Below are 13,414 nucleotides of genomic sequence, written 5' to 3'. Positions count from 1 at the left end.
CCCCGCTGCGCTCCCACCCCACAGGACACATTTCATTGGCACCATAGTCCTTCAGATCTCTAAAGGCAGCTCTTAGGTCTTTCCCACGACCTCACCTCACTGAGCATCTCATTTCATAGGTACAGGTATCTCATAAGGTGGTCGGTTGTTTGGGATGCTTTGTTCTACCAGACATGAAGGACTCTTAAGTTATTTTTGTTTGACAGATCACATCGTGTTCCTGCTTCAGGGGACCTTCGGGATTGTCATCAACCAGGGACGTCAGGGGAAATCTGGAGTATTTTTTATGAGCCTTCTACTTCGATTTCCATCTTTAAAAAGAAGCTCAAGGGTCAGAGTCAACAAGATGACCGTAATCCTCTTGTGAGTGACTAAAAGCTCTCCCCACGCCCAGGACAGGAGGTTCCTCTGAGCTCAAGGCCACAGGGACCACGTCTCCCGTGGTTTCCTCTGTTGAACTCTTCCCTGCCTGTCCCTCAGCCTCTTCAGGGGCGCCTGCCAATGGACTGGGAAGGGGCGCCCTACAGCAGGGGCAGGTACAGCCTGGATTCGTCCTGCTTCATCAGCTGCACTTAGGAGAGAGACTCAAGGTCCCAGGGTCCAGCCCTCCTGTGTGTGTCTCTCCCTCTCTGATACAGGAATGGGGGTGTCAGGACACTGGGGCTGAGATGACAAAGACGGTTGTGTCCGGCACTGGGTTCGGGTACATCTAGATGACTGTCAGGTGATGGGTAAGTGTAGTGTACGTTGAGTCTTGCTTGCTTCTTCTCTGTTTTGTCCACACACAGATCACTTTCTCCTGGTCTTTATGGTTTGGAAGAGGGCCAGGCGGAGAATTCTGAGGTTCTCTTGAGGATGGCCTGGTTCTTGACTACTGGGTGTTAGCATCCCCAAAGCCCTAAAGAGGGCCCATGCTCTGTGCGGGCTGGGCCTTAGCTATCTGGGTGCTGGAGGAGAAAAGGCCTTCGCCGACCTTCGACAGCCTGAGAATTAGGTCTGCTGACCCCCATTCATGTCAAACCTGAAACCTTCTAGGTTCGGGCTTTTTTCTATAGCTTGGTGACCAACAGAGTAAGCTTGTGGAGTGGTTGTATAAAACACCCATCGATTTATTCACACAACAGACTTGACTGAAAGCTTTTATAGGCTCTCAGTAACTCCTTATTGGACTGGATTTGTCTGGCTTTGCCCCCAAACATTGTGTGGTCCTGTGGCACCCAAGCCAGGCCCTCATCTCTCCATGATTCTCTAAGCTCACTCTCAGTTCAGAATAGGGAATAGAAACATCAAGGTTTAGCATTTAGGCAGGATTATGGGAGGCAGGGTGCCAGCAGTCCCTCCTTTAGCTGTCCCTCATTTTAAAAGAACATGAAAAACACCCCACGCAGCCTGTGTTCTCCACGGCCCTCTCTGCCTCTTCCTACCAGAACAGAGATGGGTTCGGAATGGCTCGGTGAGAAGCAGAGGGCTCCTAGCCCTGCTGCCACACTGCCCTGCCCTCAGGTGGGGAAGTGGATCGCAGAGACGGCATGAGGAGGGAGAGGGAGGGTCTGGGAACTGGAGACCCCCTGAGGATAGCCTCCAAAGATTGAAAGCTGTGCACGCAGTGGCCACTGGTTGTGCGAGTCAGCACCGTTGCCAACTTAGAAGTACCCACCCCCCTAAAGCAGTCTTTGTCCACAGCAGCTGAGAAGAGCGGTCTGTGCCTTTGAAGGCCGGGTCTGACCCTTTGTCAGAACATGACTCTCCCAAAGGCGCTTGGGCCTTGGACCTTGCTGAGCCTCTGGCCTCGCAGGTTCCCTCTTTGGAGCACTTTGCCTACCTTCCCCAAGTCCCTAAGCTACTGCCTGCCACGGCCCTTCCTGGGGTTCTGCCAGATTCGCAACCCATCTGAAACTGGCTGCTGCCAGAAGAACAGAGGGCCATGTGAGGGCAGCTAGGAGGTGTCTGCAGAGAGAGGTGACACTTGGCAATGAGGAGAGATGCTAGGAGCTGGCAGGAAGAGGGCCATTCAGAGGAGGGAAACAGGGCAGCGTGTCCACAGGAGAGCAGGGGCGCTGCCCCAGGCACCATGGGAGGCCTGCCACAATCCTGGACCTGCTTGGTGCTCTCGTCATGCTTTGATCTGGAAAGGGTGATTACTCAGGAGCAGCTGTCCACATGCCCCTGAATCTGGAGACAGAGGTCTGTCCCATACAAGGACCACAGGAAACATGTGCAGTCTCCCTTCCAAGCTATTCCTGGCTTTTGAGGAATCTCCTCCCAAACACAAGTGCCAGGTGTGCAGTCACAAAGGGCCCTGAGCTGTGAATAGACCCACTTGTGGCACCAAGGGAATGTGGAATTCGGTAAAGGGTTCATCCAGCCAAGAGGCAGTTGTTCAGCTGCCCGAAGCTTACTCTGATCACCCGCCTACCCTGCTCACCTCACACTGGTCACAGGGGCCAAGCCTTAAGACAGTGTGTTGTCTAAGCCTGCAGCAGGATCAGCCGTTTCTCAGAGATTCTGGAAGTGTTGGTGACACCCTCATACTCTCCTTGCGGCTGGTCCTGGAACAGCCCAGTGCTGCCAGGATCAACGTACTGTCCAGGGAAGGACCATGGGACACCCAAACCAGCCTCAGGACAGCATGTGGGGAGAGAGCCTTAAATTGTCTTAGGCCAAACCTCTATAAACTCCTTGGCCACAGTCTGGCCATGGTCTTGGTTGGAACCTGTCAGCAACACCCCACAGAGGGTCCGCTGTGGCTTAGTAAACACCTGAGAAATAAATTGTCCCAAAAGAGATGAGGTGTGCTTCTAGGAGCATTGAAGGAGGAAGCACTTGATTTTTTAAGATACTACTTTAGAAGAGAGAAAGTGAGGGTTGGAGATGATTGGAAAGGGTGACCCTGAGAAAGGTCCATTACAGAGTACATAGCAGAAGATTATGAAAGCGGAAGAGAGGGGGCCTCTGGGAACCACCATGGACGGCGGCTCTGAAGGCATCCTGTCCACAGCCTCTGCCCTGAGTGGAGGAGGCTGCAAGTGGGCGACTCAGGACCTGTGTGCCCTTCTCATCCCGTTCACTGCTGGTGCCCAGGCCCTGCCTTCTCGGCATGTATCTCAACGTGAGGGAGGGCCCTGGGGCAGCTGCTCTTTTTGCCTCCCATGGTGAAGGCACCTTTTCTTTTTCTTTTTTTTAAATCCACACCCAAGGACATTTCTCCATCTTTTTTGTTCAGATAGAGTGGGAGGGAGAGAAAGAGAGAAACATCTACCTGAAAGGGACACACCGAGTAGTTACCACCCGCACGACCCAACCAGGGCTGGGGACAAACCACAACCGAGGCACATGCCCTTAGTGGGAACCGAACCCGGGTCTTTCCAGGCTGCAGGCCAACACTAACCACTGAGCAAACTGGCCAGGGCAGAATGCACCTTTTCTTAGTCATGTTTTACAGTGTCCTTGGTCCCTCTAGCAGGCACTCGGTGCCCCGTGTTCTTCCCCATGTGTCATTGCTTACAGAGCAGAGAAGGAACAGGAATGAAACCTGGGTACCTTCCCCCACATCTCCCATGTCAGAACAGGGTGAGGCCTCTCAGCGTAAGCGAGGTAACCTGGTTGCTGTAACTTCTGAGGTGTGGGCTCTGGCTCAAGACTCCAATCAGCCAGAAACCCACAAAGATCAAAGCACTAGTGAGTACAGCTGTCCTGGACCTCAGGTAGCCTGTGGGGCAAGGCTTTACCCACTTGCCCCATTGTCAGCCCAAGGCAGGAGTCGGCCCGACCCAGCCGAGGATCTGGCCAGGCCATCCTAGCACCAGCGGGGCACGCAGGCCGTTGCCAAGCCTCTGTGTGTCCTAGGCACTTAATCCTCACAAGCACTTAGTGGATGGCCTCCGAGATCCTATCTCCCCTGCCTGACGGGGCCACCCCAGGTCTCCCACAGAGCCGGGCCAGCTCTCCACTCCATGGCCCAGTCAACTGGCACCCTCTTGGGTTTCGAATCTCCTATTTGGTGTTTGATGTCTGCTTTTGTTACTACCTTGGGAATTTTTAATCTTTTGGTTGTTTCCTCTGGTGTCTTTGTTTACCTTCCTCACTCTTCTACCTCCTGGCCAGGTCTCTCAGCTTAGCTGCCCTGGCGTGGGGTGTTTCTCAAACCTTCCAGCCGCAGCTGCCTCCCCTTAGGCTGGCCGGCTTAGGGGTGACAAGGCCTTACCCTCTGCCTGCAGACCTCAGGGGGGTGCCCATTGCACAGGCTTCTGTCTTGCCGAGTTCCACATGCTCAACGAGACAAAAGTGGGGTGTGGAGGAAAGTCCGAGGCAAATCTGCTTCAGAAAGGATGTGTCTTCAGGAGCACACAGTGGGAGCTGCCGTCGCAGGGCTCATGCAGCATCCAGACCTGCCCACATCCAGACTCACCTCCCGTCGGGGTCTTGACTTTGGATGGCAAGGCTTTATTTGTAAATATGCTCTTAATATGCAACTTTGAGAATAAAATAGAAACATCGTGTATTTTAAAATATAAGATGAAGTGTGATGCACTGTATACAATTTAATATATATTTTTAGGATTTTGTTATTTAAGAAAATGGAATGTAATGGTACTTAACTTTTACAAAAGAGAGAAAAATGTTATTTTTACTGCCTGGAGAAAATAAATATTCTCATTGTTGTAGAAACAGGGCGATGGGCCCTGGCTTGTTGTTTTTATGGGTGCGCTCCCAGAGCCCCAGAACAAGGACCGTGTCACGTGCTGGGGGACCCTCTGCTTTTCTGGACTGTGCACCCATGCCAGGCTCACCGTTTTCTCAGTTTTCCCTAAGTATCCCCAGATTCCCTCAGGTCTCGTCGCAGCTTTGACCCACGGTTGATCTTCAGCTGGTAAGATCTGAAAGAATTGGAATTCCAAACCAACATACAGTACAGCGGAGACAGCGGCGGTTCTCAGGGGCGAGCACGTGGCTCTGCACTCACAAACCTGTGTTTGGATTGATCTTGAGTTGGTCAGTCTACTTCTCAGCCTCAGTTTCCCTCCCTGTAAATGTAACCGTATCTGTGCCTCAGAAGGTGGTAAAGATTAAGTGATAGGATGTATCTGGAGCACTAATGTAATTATTATCCCATGTGGAATTCATCTTACCTTTCAGGGCAACCAATTCTCTCCCCACCCTTTCCTTTTTAATTATTTAATTATTTAATTATTATTTATTTATTTTTTTGTTCAGATAGAGTGGGAGGGAGAGAAAGGAAGAGAGAGAGTGAGAGAGAGAAACATGGACGTGAAAGGGACACATCGAGTGGCTGCCACCCGCATGACCAACCTGAGCCGAAGACAAACTGCAACCGAGGTACGTGCCCTTCACGGGAACCAAACCCGGGACTCTCTGGACTGCAGCCCAACGCTCTAACCACTGAGAAAACCTGCCAGGGCCCCACCCTTTCCTTTTTAATTATATATACTAATAGATGCCCTGGCTGGTTTGACTCAGTGGTTAGAGCATTGGCCTGCACACCAAAGGGTCCTGGGTTCAATTCCTGGTCAAGGGCATGGACCTGGGTTGTAGGTTTGATCCCCGGCCCCGGTCAGGGTCATGCAGGAGGCAACCAATTGGTGTATCTCTTTCTCCCCCTCCCTTCCTTCCACTGTGTCTAAAAAATCCGTGGAAAAGTTATCCTTGGGTGAGGATTAACAACAACAAAAAGTACTAATGGAATCTCCCTGTGAGTTGCCTACTGTGCGCCTGGCACTCTTCTATCAGGTGCTGTGTGTACCCTAACAGCCTTTCAGCAGGTACTGTCGCCCCTATTTCACCAGTGAGGAAACTGAGGCTCGAGAGGAGCTTTGGGATAGTAGTTGAGAGCATGGCCTTAGAGTCAGCCTACAGGACTCCGCTCCCACCATTCATTTGCTGAGAGGCCAGGGAATATAAAGCAGGAAGACTTTGAAGGGTTTTGGTAGAGGAGTGACCTCAGATTCCTAGTTTAGAAGGATTTCCTACTTGCATTAGGAAAAACAGATTGGAGTGGGGTGAAACTGAGGGTGAAGAGACCAATCAGAGGCTTGTAGATACACAAACTAGAGAGTTGGAGGCTTGACTAGGCCTCCAAACCAGCACTGTGGACAGAGGGGAGGATCTAGGTGAGAGTAGACTGGCTATACCCCTGGGGGGGGGCACCTACCTGAACTCACATCCCCACCCCACCACTTATCACTGACCTTGGGCTAGTGACTCAGCCCTGTGTGCCTATTTTCTCCTCTGTCCGTTGGGGGCAGTTATAGTACCTGCCCATGGAGTAGTGACGAGTTATTACCTGTAGTATAGTTTCAGTAAATGGTAGCCTCTACTTTCTAGAGTAGAGGTGGAGGGTTAAGAACAAGGTAGTATCTAGGTAGGAAACATTTTATTTCAATGTTTACTAATAGAAGTGTTTTGAAAGGTCTTCATTTAGAAGTTTGGTGATGTTTGTGATCAGAAACATTCTGTAAGAACTTAACTCTATATCAATTAACCTATGGCCCAGTTGGGTTCATTATACTTCGTTTCACATAAAGGTGCGGTTTCCAAGAACCTACCAACGACTTTGAGTGAGGACGTATTGTAGTCCTCTGGCAGGCACTTTTCCTTGACATGGAGTTTGTGCCCCCCCTTCCCTCTGTCCTCTCCCCGCTGACCTTGGCCTACCGCTCAGCAGCCAGGCTTCACCCTGCGGCTGCCGCACGCGGTGGCTCCTGGAAGGCCAGCCTCGCCGGAGCGGTTCTCCTCTCGGAGTGTCCCTTCTCTCTCCCAGGAGCTCTTTCCTTCCCCGAAGGAAAATAGTGTTTGCCTTTTGTAACATGTAAGTATAGGGGGGGAAGGAGAAACATCTGCAACGAAAATTAAAAAAAAAAATTGTTGGTACCAAAATAAAAAAATAATAAACAATTTAAGTATAGTTTTTACAAGATGATATTAGTTTCAGGTGTACAGCATAGTGATTCAACATTTACATACCTTACAATGTGATCACACTAAATCCAGTCATCATCTGTCACTGTGCAAAGATCACAGTGTTACTGACTATATTCCTCTTCACCCCTTCCTCCCATTGCCCCTACCCGCCTCCCTTATGGCAACCATCAGTTTGATCTGTTTCTATGAGGCTGTTTTTGTTTTGTTTTGTTTTGTTTGTTCATTTTGATGTGTTTTTTTAAGATTCCACATATAAATGTAACCATATGGTACTTGTCTTTCTTCGTCTGACTTATTTCACTTAGCATAATGTTCTCTAGGTCTATCCATGTCACAAATGGCAGTATTTCACTCTTTTATTGCTGAGTAATCTTCCAGTGTGTGTGTGTGTGTGTGTGTGTCTGTGTGTGTGTATCACTTCATCTGTATCCATTCATCTGTCAGTGGACACCTAGTTTGCTTGGCTATTGTAAATAATACTACAATGAACATAGGGATGGATATATCTTTTCAAATTAGTGTTTTTATTTTTTTCGGATAAATACCCAGAAGTAGAATTGTTGGATCATGTGGTAGATCTATTTTTAGTTTTTGAGGGACCTCCATGCTGTTTTCCATAGTGGCTACCTCAAAACGCAGTCCTACCAGCAATGCACAGGGTTCCCTCTTCATATTTTCGCCAACACGTGTTATTTGTTGACTTTTTTTTTTTTAATCCTCACCCGAGGACACTTTTTCATTTTTTGTTCAGATAGAGTGGGAGGGAGAGAGAGAAACATTGACGTGAAAGGGACACATCGAGTGGCTGCCACCCGCACGACCAACCAGGGCCGGGGACAAACTGCAACCAAGGCACACGCCCTTAGCAGGAACCGAACCTGGGTCTCCCTGGACCACAGGCTGATGCTCTAACTGCTGAGCCAAACTGGCCAGGGCTATTTGTTGATTTTTTATAATAGGTATTCTGACTGGTGTGAGGTGTGGTATCTCATTGTACTTTTGATTTGCATTTCCCTGATGATTAGTGATATTGAGCATCTTTTCATATGTCTGTTGGCCATCTGTATGTCTTCTTGGGAGAAGTGTCTCTGCTTGTCCTCTACCTGTTTTTTTGTTTTGTTTTGTTTTGTTTTAATCCTCACCCGAGGACATTTTTCCATTTTTCACTCAGATAGAGCGGGAAGGAGAGAGAGGAAGAGAGAGAAACATCGATGTGAAAGGGATACATCGAGTGGCCGCCACCCGCACGACCCAACCAGGGCCGGGGACAAACTGCAGCCAAGGTACATGCCCTTAGCGGGAACCGAACCCGGGTCTCTGTGGACCGCAGGCTGACGCTCTAACCGCTGAGCCAAACTGGCCAGGGCTCCTCTACCTGTTTTTTATTTGATTGTTTATTTTTTTGTTATTGAGTTGTATGAGTTCCTCATAGTTTTTGGTTATCAATCCCTTCTCAAATATATCATTTGTAAATATATTCTGAAGAAAGATATTTTTAATGGCTGGTGGAAAACAAATGGGGTGGCCTCATCGGTGAATTTCTTAGAAACAGATTAGCCTGCAGCAGAAAAATAAATGCAGCCAGAATGTGCAGCTGTCCTGCCTAAGGCAGGACGAAGAAGAGCCTCTCAAACCCACCTGAGTGGACTTTGGGGACCACTGACCTTGACCTCATCTCCTTATTTTCTCAAACCTGAGAGGTTCTGACAGTGTAAACACCCCCACCCCCCAGGTGCTAACACCAGGGCAGCATCAGCCTCATCCTTTGTCAGGCAATCAAAGGCTCTTCCTGTGGAGATGAAAAGAGCTGGACAAGGGTGACCTTGTCTCCAAGCTTGGAAATCACATGATCATGTCCTCTCCCCACTGGGCTGTGTGTGCCTGAAACTGCAGACAGTCTCTGGGACTCTGAGAACTAGAGAGCTTTTGTTCCTCTGTGGCGGAGTCAGGTCCCTGTGGGGGATTGTTTTTGCTTGGCTGAACGGGACACTTGGGGAATAGAATATTTCAACCTCAAGAAGCAGCAACATTTGCTTGTAGCTGGAAGTCTTCATTTCTGGTCTCCAGCTGTTGTCTGGAGCCACCAGGCCCCTGCTGAATGAGACTATACCCAGCAACGAGGGGCAGGCAGCACTAGGCTGGGTTGGCTGTGGACCAGCCTGTGTCCAGGGGGCTGTCTCCAGGACAGTCTGGCAGCAAGGATGCCCCCAGCCCTCCTGATGCTGGTTACTGGGCTCTGGAATGAACCTGCTAACTGTGGATGACTGGGCTGGGGAACCAGGCTCCACAGAGAAGCATTTTAGGAGGAAAATGGATCCAAGTTTGAGGTCCAGGCTAACTCCTCAAGGGGGGAAAACAAAAAAAAAAACTCAGAAAGGTCTGAAATAGCCAAGGCTTTTGCAACAGAGAAGTTTCAGATTTCACTTATTTCACTCCTAGGAACGTTTACCATTGTCCCTGTTCAAGTGAGGCCACTGAACTTTTAAAATCCTGGTTGGGGGCCTGCTGTTTTGCACATTGATCATGTGAATATGTTTAATGGACTTGCCTTAGTTGCTAGTGTCACAGATAAATGGGATCAAGAGCACTCAAGGGGTATTCAAACTTATTATTTAACCAAATACGAGGAAGCTTTTTATGGGCCCTAGGGTAAGCTGAGGAGAGAGCTGTTTTTGTTTTTTTTTTAATCCTCACCCGAGGATATTTTTCTGTTTATCTTCAGATAAAGTGGGAGGGAAGAAGAGAGAGAGAAACATTGATGTGAGGACACATCGACTGGTTGCCTCTCACACGACCCCAACCAGGGCCTAGGATGAACCACAAACAAGGTATGTGCCCTCGACCAGAATCAAACCCACAACTGGTCCGCGGTCCGACGCTCTTAACTGCTGAGCCCAACCAGCCAGGGCAGGAGAGAGCTTTTGAATGTGCAAGGATGGTGACGATGATGATGATGATGATGATGATGATGATGATAACAGCAGCTAACATTTCTGCAGTACCTATGTGTGCAAGACACTGTGTCTCAGCACTCAACAGACATTACTGAATTCATCCATGTGACAACTCAGCCTGGGAATGGAGGCTCAGAGAAGGGGCCCAGCCAGTGGAGAGCAAGGCCAAGATTCAGCCCCCTCCAAATCCAGGGCTCCTTATTCCTGTTGAACTTCAGGCCCCTCAGGGCAGGCAGGTGGAATCGGAAGGAGGCCACAGGCCCTCAGATATCTCACCCTCGCAGATGTTGCCTGCAGACAGCCCAGGGAAAGTACAGACCAATTTGCCTTGGGTGAGGAAGGCATCAAAACTACGCTTCTTTACCTATCTGAGAACGCAAACCTCCTGGAGAATCAGATGGATGTTATCAAGCCCTTCCCTCCAAAAGATCCCACCTACAAAAATCTGCATAGAAATTCTGGAGACTTAAAGACCCCCTAAAACCCTTTCATGGACTTTAGGTTTAGAATCTCTCCATTAAGCCATAAACATCAGTACCTGAAAGTTAAAACTGGGCCAAAAGAGGACAACAAGAGTGTTAATATAATAATAATAACCATTGACGCATTTAACTGATCACTTATTGTGTCAGGCACCTATTCCAGGGGTTGGTAAATTTTTCCTGCAAAGGCCTAAATAGTAACTATTTTACCCTTTTGAACCCTATAGCCTCTGATCTCTGTGACAACTACTCAACTCTGCTGGCACTGGTGGTTGGGGGCCAACCACTAGAGCCAGTGCTCATCCCCTGGGCCCCTCAAGGACCCCATCACTGCAAGTTCTGGAGCAAGCCAGGGGACTCCAAGAGGGGTGGGGGCTTGGCATTGGGAGGGGGACACCAGAGCCCACACGTAAGCAGCCACAGACAGTATCTAAACAAATGGCAGGTTGTGTTCTGACAAAACTTAATTTACGGACACTAAAACTTGAATTTTATATCACTTTCACATGTCACTAAATATTGTCATTGCTTTGATTTTTTTTTTAATCCTCATCCGAGGATATTTTTCTATTTATCTTCAGATAGAGTGGGAGAGAGAGAGGGAGAGAAATATCGACATGAGAGGGACACATTGCACAACCCTGACCAGGGCTGGGGATGAACTGCAACTGAGGCACGTGCCTTTGGTCGGAATCGAACCCACGACTCATTGGTCCGTGGGCCGACACTCTACTGCTGAGCCAAACCCGTCAGGGCATTGCTTTGATTTTTTTTTTTTTTTTTTTTATCCTCACCTGAGGATATTTTTCCATTTATTGTACAGATAGAGTGGGAGGGAGAGAGAGGAAGGGAGAGAGAGAGAGAAACATCGATGCGAAGGGACACATCGAGTGGCTGCCACCCGCACGACCAACCAGGGCCGGGGACAAACTGCAACCGAGGTACGCGCCCCTAGCGGGAACCGAACCCGGGTCTCTCAGGACCGCAGGCCGACGCTCTAACCGCTGAGCCAAACCGGCCAGGGCTGATTTTTTTTTTTTTTTACCCCAATAAAACCTATAAAAACTGCCCAGGCCAGTCATGGTCGAGGTCGTGCGGGAGGCAACCAGTCGATATGTCTCTGTCACTTCAATGTTTCTCTCCCTCTCCCTCCCACTCTATCTGAAGATAAATAGAAAAATGTCCTCTAGTGAGGATTAAACAAACAAACAAAAAAACCCCGTCAAACCATTCTTAGCTTGTGGTACCTACAAAATAGGTGGCAAGCCCACAGGCCATAGTTGGCCACCCCCTGCACTGAGCCAACCACTTTCACATATCATATTTAAAAGTTCACAATTGTATGCATTAAGCACTGTTATTATCCCCATTTATCAGATGAGGACACTTGAGGCTCAGGTTAAACAACTCAAGCAAGAAGCACAGGAGTCAGCACTTGAACCCACCCTGAGCCCTTTTACTTTCCTGAGGGACAAGACCTGGTGAGTGTAAATAGTGGAGAAAGGAAAGAAGTTGCTGGTAGAGCAGAAAGGGAACCCTAACACACGGCAGCCCTCTGGCCCTGGGAGCAGACGGGAGGGCGGGGGAGGCTCCCGGCCTGAATGGCCTGCGCTGCGGGGGAGGGCGGCTGTTTCCCGAGCTGTTCTTCCAGACAGAGACCCAGATCCAGGACAGCTGGTGGCTCTGACATTGTTTTGCGTCTCCCAGGTTCTCTTAATTATAACCAATTTGCCACCCTCAGCAATTCCTTGTTCTCCTTTGCTTATACCCATGGGTTGGAACCATGAGCCAGACTCCAAGCCAAACGTTCAGTTAAAACACTTCCCTTTCCCATGTAGGGAGCCCCAGTTTCTTAGAAATTTGCCTTTCTTCTCAGTCCTGTGAGGCGGGGTTAGGCCTGCCCTTTGCATGCTGCCTTACTCAGCTGACATTTGTCGTCCAAACCTCTTAGTAAGGAGGGTGACAGGATCTGCTTAACTTTCTCCAATTCCTCGCCTTCCTGGCTGACTCTCAAGCTCAGGAAGATGGCCAAGGGTGGTCTTTCTTCTTGGTGCACTTTGCCATTTCTCCATTCCCACCTTATTTATTTGCAACGAGGGCCCAAGGCTTTGGAAAGAACTCTCTACACCAGAAACAGACTCCAGGCTGTACCTGTGTATTGTTTGGGGTGACAGGGCCTGGAAGCGGAGGCTGAGGAAGATGGTCACACAAGAGATCAGAGAAGGAGGCAGGATTGAAGTCACGCCCTGTGTAGGTAACCTTGGCCAAGTGACCTGGCTTCACTTAGGAAAACGTGTTACTCATCAGCGGAGCCTTGAGACTATGAGCTCGGAACTCAGGGCCTTGGGATCAAGGCAGGTTCTACCATCACTAGTTCCCAGACCTCAGGCAACTTACTTCACCTTTCTAACCTCAGTTTTACCCATCTATAAAATAGGTGTGACAGTAGATTCTCATAGAATTGTTGTGAAGATTAAATAATATAATAAAGGTAAAGTGTTTAGCTCTGTCACCGGCACTTTAATGATTTTTATTAGTAAACTAAGGGTGGTAATATTCCTAACCACAAAGTTCTGGAGGGGAGTCAACGTGTCAAGGGCCTTGCCCACAGTCCTGACTTTGCAAATGGGAGCTGAATCACCTGGACTTCACCACATCTCCCAGAGACCACTAAAAGTACGGGAGAACTTGGATGTGCCCTGCCTTTGGAGTTGAGAACCCACTTAACAAACTCCAAGCACACAGTGCACAAAGAGCAGTTCTCTCCTTAGAAACGAATTCCTGACACAGTCCCTTTAAGTAGCTAGTTTCCCCTGCCTGATACATCCATTATGTGGCCCTGTTTTATAAAAGTACCTCCTAACCTTCACCTTCTCAGGGTTGTATCTGTTGGGTGAAAATACCCTTTTCTGCTGGCTTTCAGCCTGCAGTGGATTTCTCTATCTGTTGCTTCAGGTCAGGAACAAATACAGAATTTGGATGTCCTCATATTTCCCTCCTGGCCCGAAGTGGGCAAATAGGCAGGTTAAGCCCCCAGGC

At 49.0% G+C, this 13,414-nt stretch overlaps 1 protein-coding gene across 1 annotated transcript in view; it reads left to right on the top strand.

The window, feature by feature from the left end:
• The window catches only part of KREMEN1 (kringle containing transmembrane protein 1), a 72,669-nt gene extending 69,467 nt beyond the window's left edge, over window positions 1-3,202 (top strand). The window contains exon 9 of the mRNA XM_036276437.1: window positions 207-3,202. Within this exon, the coding sequence (XP_036132330.1) occupies window positions 207-375 (169 nt within the window). The 3' untranslated portion in view covers window positions 376-3,202. The remainder of the gene's footprint in view (window positions 1-206) is intronic.
• The last annotated feature ends 10,212 nt before the right edge of the window (window positions 3,203-13,414 follow it).

Source organism: Molossus molossus, unplaced genomic scaffold (assembly GCF_014108415.1).
Source record: "Molossus molossus isolate mMolMol1 unplaced genomic scaffold, mMolMol1.p scaffold_m16_p_22, whole genome shotgun sequence".
Lineage (NCBI taxonomy): Eukaryota > Metazoa > Chordata > Mammalia > Chiroptera > Molossidae > Molossus > Molossus molossus.
Note: the sequence above shows the minus strand (reverse complement) of the source record. Positions and strands in the feature narration are given on the sequence as shown.